The sequence below is a fragment of the Ruditapes philippinarum genome, unplaced genomic scaffold, assembly GCF_026571515.1.
Source record: "Ruditapes philippinarum isolate M1 unplaced genomic scaffold, ASM2657151v2 ctg1344_1_1_1_1, whole genome shotgun sequence".
Classification (NCBI taxonomy): Eukaryota; Metazoa; Mollusca; class Bivalvia; order Venerida; family Veneridae; genus Ruditapes; species Ruditapes philippinarum.
This window is the reverse complement of record NW_026852520.1, coordinates 256,436-272,138: the sequence shown is the minus strand read 5'-3', so window position 1 is coordinate 272,138 and position 15,703 is coordinate 256,436. Positions and strand designations below refer to the sequence as shown.

The 15,703-nt window shown below is 31.7% G+C and overlaps 1 protein-coding gene across 1 annotated transcript in view; it reads right to left on the bottom strand.

Annotated features, from left to right (window-relative positions):
• The window catches only part of LOC132715613 (uncharacterized), a 53,714-nt gene extending 38,466 nt beyond the window's left edge, over positions 1 to 15,248 (bottom strand). The window contains exon 1 of the mRNA XM_060698649.1: positions 14,278 to 15,248. Within this exon, the coding sequence (XP_060554632.1) occupies positions 14,278 to 14,472 (195 nt within the window). The 5' untranslated portion in view covers positions 14,473 to 15,248. The remainder of the gene's footprint in view (positions 1 to 14,277) is intronic.
• Positions 15,249 to 15,703: the final 455 nt, after the last annotated feature.

Genomic DNA, 15,703 nt, shown 5'->3' with positions numbered 1-15,703 from the left:
ATTTCTAAAAATTCTCTCACCCAAGGAATGCCATTGATTTCTAAATATAATCCTCAATTATTGTAAAGAAAGAGTGTCATGATGAGTATAGTAGCAGTTCAAACATTTGTTTTTATATATACACAAAAATATATTGTGAAATTAACTTGGCTCGACTTTTTGACAGGAATTGATGGAATTAGCGTAAAACAAAGAGAAAAACTTGATTTGATACTTAGAGTGGAGAGTTCATTTTTACAACAAAAAGACATGGGAGACAGATTCGGTTACCAATAACCATTTACTAGAATTAAAGTTCAATATTAATGGGCAAACACTTAAACAAATAAAAATTTTTTTCGAAAACTTTAACTTGACATTTTTAAAGTTATCATTATATTAAACTTAAAGTTAAAACCAATAAAAAACAAATTTCTAAAAAAAATATATGATTATATAAGAGCATATCCTGTTTCGCTCTTCCAACAACCCTAAAGTCTCCCACAATCCCTTAAATTTTGGACAGCATTAACTTGAGTCATATAGTAACATATACCTATATTGTAGTATGAGTACCTAACTTTGATGTGTTATAAATACATTACTGATTCACCTCTCAAAGGAACACAATCTTCCTATTTCCTCCCACATTTGTAAACAATAGACTTCACAAAAATCAATTAATACTGTAAACAATCCATCTAAAACCTCATAGAATGTTTATATACCAGACACTGCCTTTGTACATATGGAACCAGGTCAAAATTCTGCTGTTTTAGTCACTGTGATCTCAGTAAGAACATTCAACACTTTATCTTAGTCATGGAAAAAAATACTTACTCTGACATACTTTCACAACAATAATGACATTTCCAAATGGTAGAGTAAACAAGAACTGTCGGAGGACAGTAACGCTCGACTATTCGAAAATTTGTCACAAGGGTGTTTCATTGAGTATAATAATGCTTACCTATATGAATACATAAAATTGTCCGAAAAGGTACAAACTCTTCAAGTTTCAATACATTCCCTTCAGTAGTTATGGAGAGACAAGCTTACATGCAAAAACTTAACCAAGAATTCATGAGTCGAAAAAGGGGCATAATTATGCAAAAAAGCAAATCAGAGTTATGGGACTTGTGCCAATCATCTAAAATAATCACAGAGACCAAGTGTGTGAAGTTTCAATCCATTCCCTTCAGTAGTTATGGAGATACCAGCTTACACGCAAAAACTTAACCAAGAATTTCTAAGTCGAAAAAGGGGCATAATTATGTTAAAAAGCAAATCAGAGTTATGGGACTTGTGCCAATCATCTTAGATAATCACAGAGAACAAGTGTGTGAAGTTTCAATCCATTCCCTTCAGTAGTTATGGAGATACCAGCTTACATGCAAAAACTTAACCAAGAATTTCTAAGTCGAAAAAGGGGCATAATTATGTAAAAAAGCAAATCAGAGTTATGGGACTTGTGGCAATTATCTTAGATAATCACAGAGAACAAGTGTGTGAAGTTTCAATCCATTCCCTTCAGTAGTTATGGAGATACCAGCTTACATACAAAAACTTAACCAAGAATTTCTAAGTCGAAAAAGGGGCATAATTATGTAAAAAAGCAAATCAGAGTTATGGGACTTGTGCCAATCATCTTAGATAATCACAGAGAACAAGTGTGTGAAGTTTCAATCAATTCCCTTCAGTAGTTATGGAGATACCAGCTTACATACAAAAACTTAACCAAGAATTTCTAAGTCGAAAAAGGGGCATAATTATAAAAAAAAGCAAATCAGAGCTATGGGACTTGTGCCAATCATCTTAGATAATCACAGAGAACAAGTGTGTGAAGTTTCAATCCATTCCCTTCAGTAGTTATGGAGATACCAGCTTACATACAAAAACTTAACCAAGAATTTCTAAGTCGAAAAAGGGGCATAATTATGAAAAAAAGCAAATCAGAGTTATGGGACTTGTGCCAATCATCTTAGATAATCACAGAGAACAAGTGTGTGAAGTTTCAATCCATTCCCTTCAGTAGTTATGGAGATACCAGCTTACATACAAAAACTTAACCACAGGGACGCGGACGCCGACAAATGGGTGACTGCATTAGCTCGATTATTGAGACTGCGAAATAGTCGAGCTAAAAACTGTAATTATTTTAGTACATAATATTTTGGCATTATTTTCCATCCTGTGTAAATAGACAAACTATTTGGTATCTCTGTCTTTCTCATCATAAATGTAACCATTAAATACAGAAAGAGACTGTTTTAGATATTTTAGCACCTATATTCAATTTTGTCTACTTTGCTCTGTAGTATTACAAAATATGAAAATAAGCATTATTTCATGGATAGAAGAATAAGTTATAGAAATACATAAATGTATCGATCTTTAAAAACTTTTACTAGGATTTGCATGTATGTTTTCTCCCCAACCATGTACCTCATGAGCTTTATTATTATTATTATTAAGACTAGTTAACATAACTCTTCCCTGTACAAGACAAAATATTAGAATTTACTGTGAATTGAAAACTGTTATAGATATATCATTCATATCATCAGAAATGGACAACAAATTTTCAAACTGGACCAGTTTCTGGACAGGAGAAGAAACTGCATGAACAGGTGTAGCCTCTGGTTATAATGTACAAATTGTTTTGTTTTTATATAATTCTATTTTGACTTATTACATCATTCAAATCAACATAACTTTATGAAGTTCAGGTAAACATACTTAGAAAACAATTTCTGCTATAATGAATGACTGACAAGATAATTGATTTTGCAGTAAAAAAACAAAACTTGTACAATTCTGAAGACAGAGGTATAGAAACCATAGAAAAAAATCTAACTTTTCATAAATAACTTGAGGTACATCCTTCATGTAATATGCAATAAAAAGATCATTTTTCAAACGTAACAATTATTATGATGATTTTTTGTTTTAATTACGATACTAACACATCTCATTGGGCCATCACTTTCAGTTAGGGCAGTCTAACAATAATTCAGCGCCATCATAAACAATTATAATTCAAACAGAAAAACAGAAAAATAATTTTCAAGGTGAATGAAAATATGGAAGTTAAGAATGTAAAACTTGATCTAATAGATGTAACATACAGATGCAGGTAAAACATGTGATACTGTTGTAGGTAGATTCTACTGATAAGCCCAGCCACACTGTAAACATCATTTTCCTTTATCTTCATTATCTATGTCATTGTTAGTTTGGGTACTATTATATAATCATAGTGAGATACTGTCTTGTCTAATCTGTATCTATATAATTACAATCATTGTTGATTATTGATAACAAGATGTGATTGTTTTACCTCACCTGGGCTGCTTTTTCCTCTATGAAGAAAATATGCCATTATCATAAATAGATCTTAATGCTGTTATACCTTTGCTTTATTGTTTACTTATTTCCTTTGCACCCTCATTTGCAGCAATTACTATATCAATGTCAACAGTGATACATTGGCAGCTATGAGTCATTTCAGAGTTATTACTTGACCTGGGCCTTGATTTCTGCAGGCCATTACCAGATACAACATGTATATAGTGCGTCTGCCATTATATAGGAATACAATGTAATGAAAACAATGATATTTCACTTGTTCCAAAATAATTTTATTTTTCATTTGTGCTCAATGCTTTTAATCCAAAATTATTTTTTGTATATATTCTTTCATGATCAGCACCAAAGTCTATAAAACAAATGAGGGAAATTCATGAATATTTTTATCAGAACCAGCTTTTCCTAGATTTATTTTGTATGTAAGTAATTTGCAAATTAATGTGATGGTAAAGTGATCCCTTGAGAGGTATTCAAAATCTGCATATAGAACATCAAAGGAAATTGAGCTAGCTTACTCTTACATATACAGGTGATGTTCTAAGTCAAAGGTTACAGACTGTAATAGTCATGGAACAAGACTAATTATTACCCAGGCATCAGGGACCTACTTTACTTTAAATCACACTGTTCAATATCTGCCACAGCTTGTTCTTGTGTGTTTACATTCCTCATGATTTTCAAAGATTTACTTGTATCTTGAATTTACAATGAAAAACCAAGAAAATGACTAAAAAGTGCATGTTTTTGCAAGTAAGTGAACAAGAGCTGTCACAGGAGACAGCCAAGCTCGACTAATAAAATACTGGACGCAGTAAGGAGGACAAAACTATGAAAGAAAAATCAATTATGTATAATTATGTATTAAGTTATAGTAAAAAAATAACATTTGTTAAAATAAATTCCAAGATCAAGGGAAATAATTCTAGAAATAGTCACGCTAGAGTTATGAACCTTGTCACACAACATGTATGTAATGATAAGAAGTATATATTTGAAGTTTGAAGTAGATACCTTAAAAAGTAACAAAGTTATAATATTTCTTAAAGAAAATCCTAAGTTCAAAGAGAGATAAATCTGTAAAAATTACTTCAAGAGTTATGAACATTGTCACATAAAATATAATTGATTATAAGGAATAAGTATTTGAAGTTTGAGGTAGATACCTTTAAAACTAAAAAAGTTATAGTAAAAAATAACATTTTTCTAGTAAAAAAATCTAAGTTGATGGGGAGATAATTCTTGCAATATTGGTGCTAGAGTTATGAACCTTGTCACATAAGATGTGGATGATGATAAGGTACATTTATTTGAAGTATGAAGTTGATCCCTTTAGAAATAAATAAGTTACAGTAAAAAATAATATTTTTTAAAGAAAAATCTAAGTTCAAGGGGAGATAAATCTGAAAATATTGGTGCTAAAGTTATGAACCTTGTCACATAAGATGGGGATGATGATAAGGTACATATATTTGAAGTATGAGGTTGATCCCTTAAGAAATAAAGAAGTAACAGTAAAAAATAGTATTTTTTAAGGAAAATTCTAAGTTCAAGGGGAGATAAATCTAAAAATATTGGTGCTAGAGTTATGAACCTTGTCACATAAGATGGGATGATGATAAAGTACATATATTTTAAGTATGAGGTTGATCCCTTAAGAAATAAAGAAGTAACAGTAAAAAATAGTATTTTTTAAGGAAAATTCTAAGTTCAAGGGGAGATAAATCTGAAAATATTGGTGCTAGAGTTATGAACCTTGTCACATAAGATGTGGTTGATGATAAGGAACATATATTTGAAGTTTGAAGTTGATACCTTAAGAAATGACAAAGTTATAGTGAAAAATATTTTACTGCACCAAAACTTTAATCTGAAATCTGGACGCGGACGCCGACGCCGGGGCGAGTAGGACAGCTCTCCATATACTTCGTATAGTCGAGCTAAAAATCAGATGAAAATAAATATGAAAGGTCGACTGAGACAATAATTATGTATCAAACCCTGCCATTCAGAGACATTGTAAAACATAAGTATTTAAATACATTGTAAAACAAAAGTATCTAAATTATCAAAGAAAGTGCTTTAAATCAATCAAAGGTTGCTTACTGAGTGTCAAACCTGTTATCACCTCTTAGTGCAACTTAAACCCATGACCTTCAGATTTGGAGTCCTGTGCTCATGCAAACTTTATACCACTATATATTGGTCTGAAATTATTGTACTGAGGAAACATGAATGAAACTGTATCTATGGATTATACATCCTAGCATGTTTGGCTGATTATATTCAGGTTTCGGTAGATGGATGTAACAATAAAAACAATTACAATTTATTTCCTTCCATGTTTTGTAACTCATGATTATCTGATAAGCCCACATGATGGTTCCATTAAGTCAGCATCTTGAATTTACTATCTTACCTTGTTCCACTGGCCTTGTTTTGTCAATCAAACAAGATTCAACAAGAAAACCTAGCTGGTCTTTATACACTCACCTTTGTTTGTTTGCTTGTTTGTTTGTTTGTATGTTTGTTTGTTTACTTTCTGTTAAGGTAACTATAGTATAAACTATAGCTAGTATTTTATTGAAATGGGACAATCTTTTTATATAATTTTGGTAGTCTTTTTTATTTTCAATTGTTGATAAATCTAAAATCACCATTATAATTATAAATAGTCATTTTCTTGAAATATATTGCTTTTTCAGCGGAAAAATGAGCATAATGTCAATTTAATTGCAAGCTTGAAGTGCTGGCCTGAAGGGCCTGCTAGCAAAGCGAGCTTTATGGTAACGCGAGTACCTGCTAGAAAGTGATGGTTTTGAAAACTTTCATTCGAAGTACTGAATTAACACATCGCAACGTTTCGAATTACAAGATACGCTTACAAAAGCCGAGGTATTCTGATTGGAAACAGAAGCGTACACTGGTGTCCTGCGCACTTATATGAGAACCATAATAGGACAGGGAACCAGAATAAACGGAAGCAGTGTATAAAATATCGAATGACATTTTTAAAACGGAAAATGTAAAATTTAAAAAATGAACGATTATTTTATACTATTTCACGGTAAAAGTAAATTGAGCTCGCTTTGAGGCTTTGCCTTTTTCATATTATTTAGCTTGATTGTAACATAAATTCTTAAAAACAATAACTTCAGGTTTTCTTCCTAGGCTATTGTGTGAACTACATGTATATGCCCTGTTAAAAATGATGCATTGAGCTAATAGGGTTATTAGCTTATAAAACTACTTAAGATTATTTTTAAATTTATACATCCACCATAATTATTATCCTTTACATGATATATAATATCTTTTATTATATGATCTAAATATAGCTGCAATCTCATTGGTCCAAACAGTAGTCAACAGAACTTTTTATAAAATCATATTTACTGGGTTGGTATCATATTCACTGGCTGAATTGGATTTTCCCAGTCTAAAAATAGATTGAGACTCATATTCAATGACCATACACCTTTGACTGTTAATTATGCGTGTTAATTAAAAAAAATATTGTTGCGTTTTGTTCTTTATGGCATATTTCTCGATTAAAATGTCATTACTTTACTATTTTACTTAAAGGCTACAGCGCAATGATGAGTATAAACTTGAATTACTTTTGTATGCGCAGTGTTCGAGTACTCGTTGCACGCCTAACACATGCGTCTTTTTTTCCCGCGCTTCAACGAGGCAAAATGTGTACATGTTTATAAGGTTGTACTTTTTGTGATTTTTTTTAATTCTTAGCCTATTCATATAATAAAACAATTATTGACTTGTGAGCCATTGAATATGATGTGATATTCACCGGCAGAAAGTCATATTGACCGAGGCGATATGTCATCTGACGCCGAATATCACATCATATGCAATGGCTCACAAGTCAATAATTGTATAATATATAATAGCTAATATCATCAGGACAAAAACATATCACACTTATTTCGGGGGGGGGGGGGGGGGGGGGGGGGGGGGGGGGGGGGAGCTTTTTAATAAATTTAATTTTGGTTTTCTGTAAGTCTCAGGTGAGCTTACTATCAAGGTGATTGTGTGCAAAATAGACAGACAATTTGCATTACTGCACTCAATTAAAACGTTTAACAATTAAATGGCACAATTAAACCTGTGTTTAACAACAAATGATGCCTTTCATTTAACATATTCTTGTACTCAAAAGTTGTCATTTTTCATTTTTAGTTTACTGATTTTCTCTATAATGCTCTTTTTAAATCTAAATTTTTTTAATTTTTAATTTTAATAATCATAATGTGTATAATATAACATTTCTTCATTATACTTCATATCAGATTAAAATTTTCAAGAGGTTTTTACAATCTGTTGTTTTAAAAATATCCCCTAACCATTTCAATGGTTTCTATTCTTGTCCCTTGACTCTGATGTATATAACCACTAATATAGACCCTTTCATTTAAGCGATAACAGTCAGGGAAGAGTTACTTCCCTTACCGGATGTGACGTAAATGGGGGATAAAACTAAGCAGGCCGCATAGAATGTTAGCTTATTGAAAAGTTAAATTTGTAAATACTGATCGTTCAATAATGATTATAACATGTAAACATTTACGCATGCATACATAAATTCAATATCAAGAAAATAGAAAAAAGATACATAAACAAAGATTGAGATTAATTCTCGCTACGGAGTGAAACAGCGAAATTTCAAAGTGAATACTGTAGTACTGTATATTTATTAGATCTAGATTTTCTCTAATGCCCGAATAAAAAGCTAGTAACTAAATCAAATTTTAATATTTTATAAACACGTATACACACTGAAATTACCTATAATAAATTTATATGGCCATTTAAAATCCATTTTCTAGTTTTCTGTGTTATTTTCTGTCATTTAGATAATTCCGGCGTTTTTGTGACAAACATGAAAATAAGATTGCCAATGTCTTTTAATGATAGTTTTTCAAGCCTAAATAGAACAATTACATAATGCATTTTGTCAATACTTACTAATTTTTTTCATTATGCCGTATAAAATATTTCTAAGAACCAGTGAAGGATATAATTCTATAAATATTCCGGAAAGAACGAAAAACATGTGGCATTGACTTTAGTAATTTTAGATTCGCAACAGACGATAATAAGATCATTTTGATATCAAAATAAAGACCTTTCAGTAACTTATTTCATAGATAAATAGGTGTGTATATATAAGCGCCACCTGGCCGTATCATATTAATTAACAGGGTGCATATGTTGTATATTCAAGCGGCACTTGGCTGTGATATCATAAATCACCAGGGTGCATTTTTTTAGAGTTATAACATTACATCAGATTACGTCACTTTTTGTTAGTTGTCAAAATATTTATGGTCCGAATTTTTGTATAGATCATCCTAGGGACATTATTGGTCATGCTTTACTGATTTGATACTCGATTCAGAGTCCTACCAACTGGCACAGTCAAAATAATAACGAATTTCTGTGAACGTGTTTCACAACTTGTTTTTGTTATTTTGTGATTTTTTTAATTTTTAATAAGCAGAGTATGAATTAAAAAGTATCAAGTTGAAAACCAGCTTAAATATATTGGTGTGATGTACGATTTTTGAGAGTGCATTTATTGCCGACACAAATAGTATACAGTCATGTACATTCAAAAGAATTTTTACTTTATGCCTTTACATTTTTTTTTTTTTTTTTTTGAAAATTAGATTTGTATTGTAGTTTTCTTTTTTTAGTAATGCTTAAATCAAAATGGTTTTTAATAAACCAGTATCTTGCAATTAATTAGTACGCAGCCGTTTTATCGAAACTACATAATCCTTACATTTTTGAAACTCAAAATATCTTTTGGGTATTGTATATTACCCGAGACATAGATACATTATCTATATCTGTGGTATAAGCAAGTTAGTATGATTTAACTGCCTGATAAAATGTTCATTAATTTATAAAGAATCTAACGAACATGGTAATCATGATCACTTATCCAGCAATACTGTCTACTATTAAAACAAATCGTTTACCTTATTATAGTAAACATTTTTATTCATTTTACCATCCTTTTTATGTAATATCTTATTAAATTACCCAAAATTTTGGCAATTTCAATCTCCTAATCTTACATGAGAAAGGATTAAGATCTTTATATCCCTCTATTATTGTACTTAATCGTCTCGCCATTGTCCACCGTATCCCCCAATGACGTCATCCAAGGGCGACAACTTGAATACGGTCTTAAATGAAAGGGTCTATATTCCCCTATGGGTTAGTTAATATGACCTTATTACTGCAAGCTGTGATTTAAGCAGTTTGTTTATCCTGGTAATTCTTCGATGTCCCAAGGCTATCAGTCAGTCACCGCAGTCATTTAACATCGCAGTCATTTAACATCGGTAGATGGATTAATTACTTTGTCAATAATCACATTACATCTTGTTTACCTAACAAGTTACACGGCCATAGCTGGTCAATATTCATATTAGAAAATACAGTCTATCAATATATCTACCAATAACTTACAACTAATCAACCTATATTTTCCTACCATACTGATATTATTTAAGATTTGTAAATCTATCGATCAAATACTTCTCTCAAATCAAAATAAATACTTGTGGCATTTAATATACCTTTTCTGGAAAAAAAAGCGAATGGAGAAGAATTTTTAGTTCAAGCCCTTACAAAAATTTGTTCTTAAACAAATTTTTTCCAGTCCAATATAATTTCATTGATGTAATCATATACAAATGGTTCAGTCATAGACCCGCAGACTGGTCAAATACTGGTGGTTTAATATTGGTGATTTAACAACAATGAGTTAGTCATATTAAAGAGATTTAGCCAAATTCAATTGGTATAGTCATATACCAGTGATATGTTCATATACCAGTTGTATAGTCATATACCAGTGGTCATAAACCAGTGATATAGTCATATACCAGTGGTATAGTCATAAACCAGTGATATAGTCATAAACCAGTGGTATAGTCATAAACCAGTGGTATAGTCATAAACCAGTGATATAGTCATATACCAGTGGTATAGTCATAAACTAGTGGTATAGTCATAAACCAGTGATATAGTCATAAACCGCGTTGTATAATCATAAACCAGTGATATAGTCATAAACCAGTGGTATAGTCATAAACCAGTGATATAGTCCATAAATCAGTGATATAGTCATATACCAGTGGTATAGTCATAAACTAGTGGTATAATCATAAACCAGTGATATAGTCATAAACCGGTGGTATAATCATAAACCAGTGATATAGTCATAAACCAGTGGTATAGTCATAAACCAGTGGTATAGTCATAAACCAGTGATATAGTCATAAACCAGTGGTATAGTCATAAACTAGTGGTACAGTCATAAACCAATGGTATAGTCATAAACCAGTGATATAGTCATATACCAGTGGTATAGTCATAAACTAGTGGTATAATCATAAACCAGTGATATAGTCATAAACCGGTGGTATAATCATAAACCAGTGATATAGTCATAAACCGGTGGTATAGTCATAAACCAGTGATATAGTCATAAAGCAGTGGTATAGTCATAAACCAGTGGTATAGTCATAAACCAGTGGTATAATCATAAACCAGTGGTATAATCATAAACCGATGGTATAGTCATAAACCAGTGGTATAGTCATAAACCGGTGGTATAGTCATAAACCAGTGATATAGTCATAAACCAGTGGTATAGTCATAAACTAGTGGTATAGGTCATAAACCAGTGGTATAGTCATAAACCAGCCGTAAGTCATAAACCAGTGGTATAGTCATAAACCAGTGGTATAGTCATAAACCAGTGGTATAGTCATAAACCAGCCGTAAGTCATAAACCAGTGGTATAGTCATAAACCAGTGGTATAGTCATAAACCTGTGGTAAGTCATAAACAAGTGGTATAGTCATAAACAAGTGGTATAGTCATAAACCAGTGGTACAGTCATAAACCGGTGGTATAGTCATAAACCAGTGGTATAGTCATAAACCAGTGGCATAGTCATAAACCAGTGGCATAGTCATAAACCAGTGGCATAGTCATAAACCAGTGGCATAGTCATAAACCAGTGGCATAGTCATAAACCAGCCGTAAGTCAATAAACCAGTGGTAAGTCATAAACAAGTGGTATAGTCATAAACCAGTGGTACAGTCATAAACCAGTGGTATAGTCATAAACCAGTGGTATAGTCATAAACCAGTGGCAATGTCATAAACCAGTGGCATAGTCATAAACCAGTGGTATAGTCATAAACCAGTGGCATAGTCATAAACCAAGTGGCATAGTCATAAACCAGTGGTATAGTCATAAACCAGTGGTATAGTCATAAACCAGTGATATAGTCATAAACCAGTGGTATGTTCATAAACCAGTGGCATGGTCATATACCAGTGGTATAGTCATATACCAGTGGTAAGTCATAAACCAGTGGTATAGTCATAAACCAGTGATATAGTCATAAACCAGTGGTATAGTCATAAACCAGTGATATAGTCATAAACCAGTGATATAGTCATAAATCAGTGGTCTGTTCATAAACCAGTGGTATAGTCATAAACTAGTGGTATAGTCATAAACCAGTGGTATAGTCATAAACCAGTGGCATGGTCATATACCAGTGATATAGTCATATACCAGTGATATAGTCATAAACCAGTGGTATGTTCATAAACCAGTGGTATAGTCATAAACTAGTGGTATAGTCATAAACCAGTGATATAGTCACATTTAACCAGTGGTTATAATAGTCATAAACCAGTGGTATAGTCATAAACCAGTGGTATAGTCATAAACCAGTGATATGTTCATATACCAGTTGTATAGTCATATACCAGTGGTCATAAACCAGTGGTATAGTCATATACCAGTGGTATAGTTATATGCCAGTGTTTTAGATATATACAAGTGATACAGTCACATACCAGTGATATAGTCATATGCCAGTGATACAGTCATAAACCAGTGATACAGTCATATACCAGTGATACAGTCATAAACCAGTGATATAGTCATATACCAGTGATATAGTCATATACCAGTGATATAGTCATATACCAGTGATATAGTCATATACCAGTGATACATTCATTAACCAGTGATATAGTCACATTTAACCAGTGGTTATAATAGTCATAAACCAGTGATATAGTCATAAACCAGTGATATAGTCACATTTAACCAGTGGTTATAATAGTCATAAACCAGTGGTATAGTCATAAACCAGTGATATAGTCACATTTAACCAGTGGTTATAATAGTCATAAACCAGTGGTATAGTCATAAACCAGTGATATCGTATAGTCATATACCAGTGATATAGTCATACAGCAGTGGTACAGTCATAAACCAGTATATATAATTGTATTTAGCCATATATCAATGATTTAGCCATATACCAATAGTCATATAACAGTGGTTTTTTAGTCACATATTAATGACTTAGTCATATATACCTGACATTTTAGTCAAATTGGTATAGTAATTATTGTGATTTCAATCGAAAAATAAGTAGTTTCACAAATTAAGAATTTATATTTGACAAAATGATTACTTTCACTCGCATATGTCCTGTTTCAAAATTTTTTTTTTTTAAAGTACATGTAAGTGTATCAGTAATTGGGATTGAGTGTAAATATATTCATCATCATGTCTTAAAAACAATATTCACAGCACATTTTTATCATTTGATTATCTGAGAAGTTCATCATTTAAGTAGAGGTATCCATCAAGTTAAACACTGATGAATGACAGACAGCAAAAACAACCCCTGAAACTACATCAGGTAACAAACAATGAGGATATTCTGCATCCAGGTCTTTTTAATAGGAAGTCAAAGCAAAACAACCCCTTCAATATAGGAAATAAATACATGCCAGATAGTGTTTTATTACTGAATTAAACCATTGTTTCAAGTTTTGACAAGTAACAATCATATCATATGGGCGAGGCCAGGAAAGCATAAAATAATTACATCTGGTAACCAAGAAAATGGTTTTATGACAGAAAAATTACATTTTATGATTAATGAAATTTAATTTGCTATCTTATATGTCAGTTTCAATGCACCACATTTATGTAGTAGTAATAATAATGATATAATGCAATGACTAAGAAGTGAAAGAAAGCAGCCTCATCACAACTTTGATTAAAAAAGTTCAGACCAAACACTGGAAAATTTAGTTAACGAAAAAGTTCTGACCAAAGTTTAAATAATATACATAGTAAATTTCATCACTCAAAGGTACGCAACTCTTGTAAAACTCAATTATGTCTGAAACTGGCGCTTAGAAAATTTATACAGCTGTCACTTAAAAAACTTATCTATGAGAGGTGATATAAATATCGCTGATTCATTTCTAAGAGTCTAATAAAATTATATACCACTACTATTTACATAAATAATTGTGAAAGTATTACCAATTTTTTATGCAAATCTTTAAAAAATTGGGAACCATTATATGTACCCGGCCATCTATATACATGTACATTGTCATAATACAACTATCAAAATTGTAATAGAAATTAAATTGTGAATTAAAAAAATCAATATTAAATAGCGATTGGATAATTTCAAAAATTTAGTTTGAATTTTTGACCAATGACAGAGTCTTAAATATTCCTGAATCACATCACATAAATACTGATAATTTTCATAAATGTATCAATTCTAATTCCAGACAGGCCGTAACATTAGATCATATTAAATAGAACCATGCTATCATGACAAAATAATTGATCATTTTTACGGAACATTTCAAAATATTTACTGACTGAATAACTAACAGTGCAGACCATCATTATGCATGCAGACAGCATTACAAACTGATCTTTGGTCTGCACTGGTTGCATGGATGGAATCAGTTGTTAGCTGAGCAGTCTAAGAATTAACAGTTTCAAACATATTTTTATAATAAAACTAGTAAAACTATCATATTTACCTTTTGAGACATGGAAAACTCATTTACTGCTTTATTCATGTTAAATCCAAATCTGGAATTTTTATTATCCATTGCTAGTTTCCTATTATCCAAACTGGGAGCCGGGCTACAGTTATTGTTGTTAACAACATCATTGTTGTTGCCCTCACTCCCTGAATTGTCCACTTTACCAACACTTCTACGAAACTTTAACATTTTCTCCTTTCTTGACAGGCTTCTATAGTATATAAATCAACTTTCCCCCTTAAATTATCTATCCAAGATTATTTCATTCCCCATTAATCATCCAAAAATTTCACTTTAAATTTAGTCCAAATTTCTCCAAACTTCAACATTTTTACTTTGATTCTGTGTAAATATCTATACTTCTAATTTCTCCACAATGAACATTATTTTTACATTTCAATCAAGGTAAGCATGGAGATATCTAAATAATACAGGTTATCATTTCTTTCATTCTCCAACTGAAAATTTTAACACACCACTACAAATCACTCTCCCAACATAAGCTTTTAAGCATTATTTATAAATCTTTTTGTTATCAATTAAAACATCAAATATTTCCATGATCATAATCAGACAACAGGTAACCATTAATTTCCTCTCGATTTCTTTCAACTTATCTTTAAATATGCTTGGCTTATGTTCCCTAAACACACAATAATGTTCCCTATACACAAAAATCTGAAGTTACCTCTAGGTATAACAAGGTTATTGAATAGACATGCAATCCTATTAATTCATCCGCATGTTTTTACTACATTGCAATTTCCTTTTCAAGCCACCTGTTTTTTTCTCTTTTCTGAAACACGTTAATTACAAACCAGCGTCCTTTCATCAAATCAAGGTGAGCAGTGTCTGTCGAGTAACTTATTCCTGTATTTAATTTCAAATCTCCCAGTTTTCAGTTTCTGTACCTGTCAAAAATCACAGGTGCTCAACCATCTCTCCTGACAGGACTTAACTTAATGTCAACAAGGTTAGCTTTTAAAAAAGCTAGTAGCGACTCGCTTCGTAATTTTTTTCCAGGGGTGCGTTGAAATGTAAAAATGACAGTTCTGTTAGCTGAAGAGACTTCAGCGAACATCAAAATAAAAGTGACATAAAGTTATGGAAGCCAGTTTCACTCAGTTTAACAAAGAGGAATATGAGTATATATGAAGATGCATGTAAACAGATAGAATGAAGTCCCTATGTCTATGCACAATTACTCTATGGCCTTTTGACCTTGACCAAATAAATGTTAGATAGGTAGAATTCATGAAGATGTCTCTTTATACGAAGTTAAGTTGTAATATGATATTTAGTATTGGAATGAGTGACAGACACAAGTCCTAAAGTAAACACAAGTTGTCAATTAATTCTGCCAGAAAAGCCGGGATCCTATTAAAAATATAGGGATCCCGGGAATTAACCAGTCTTAGAT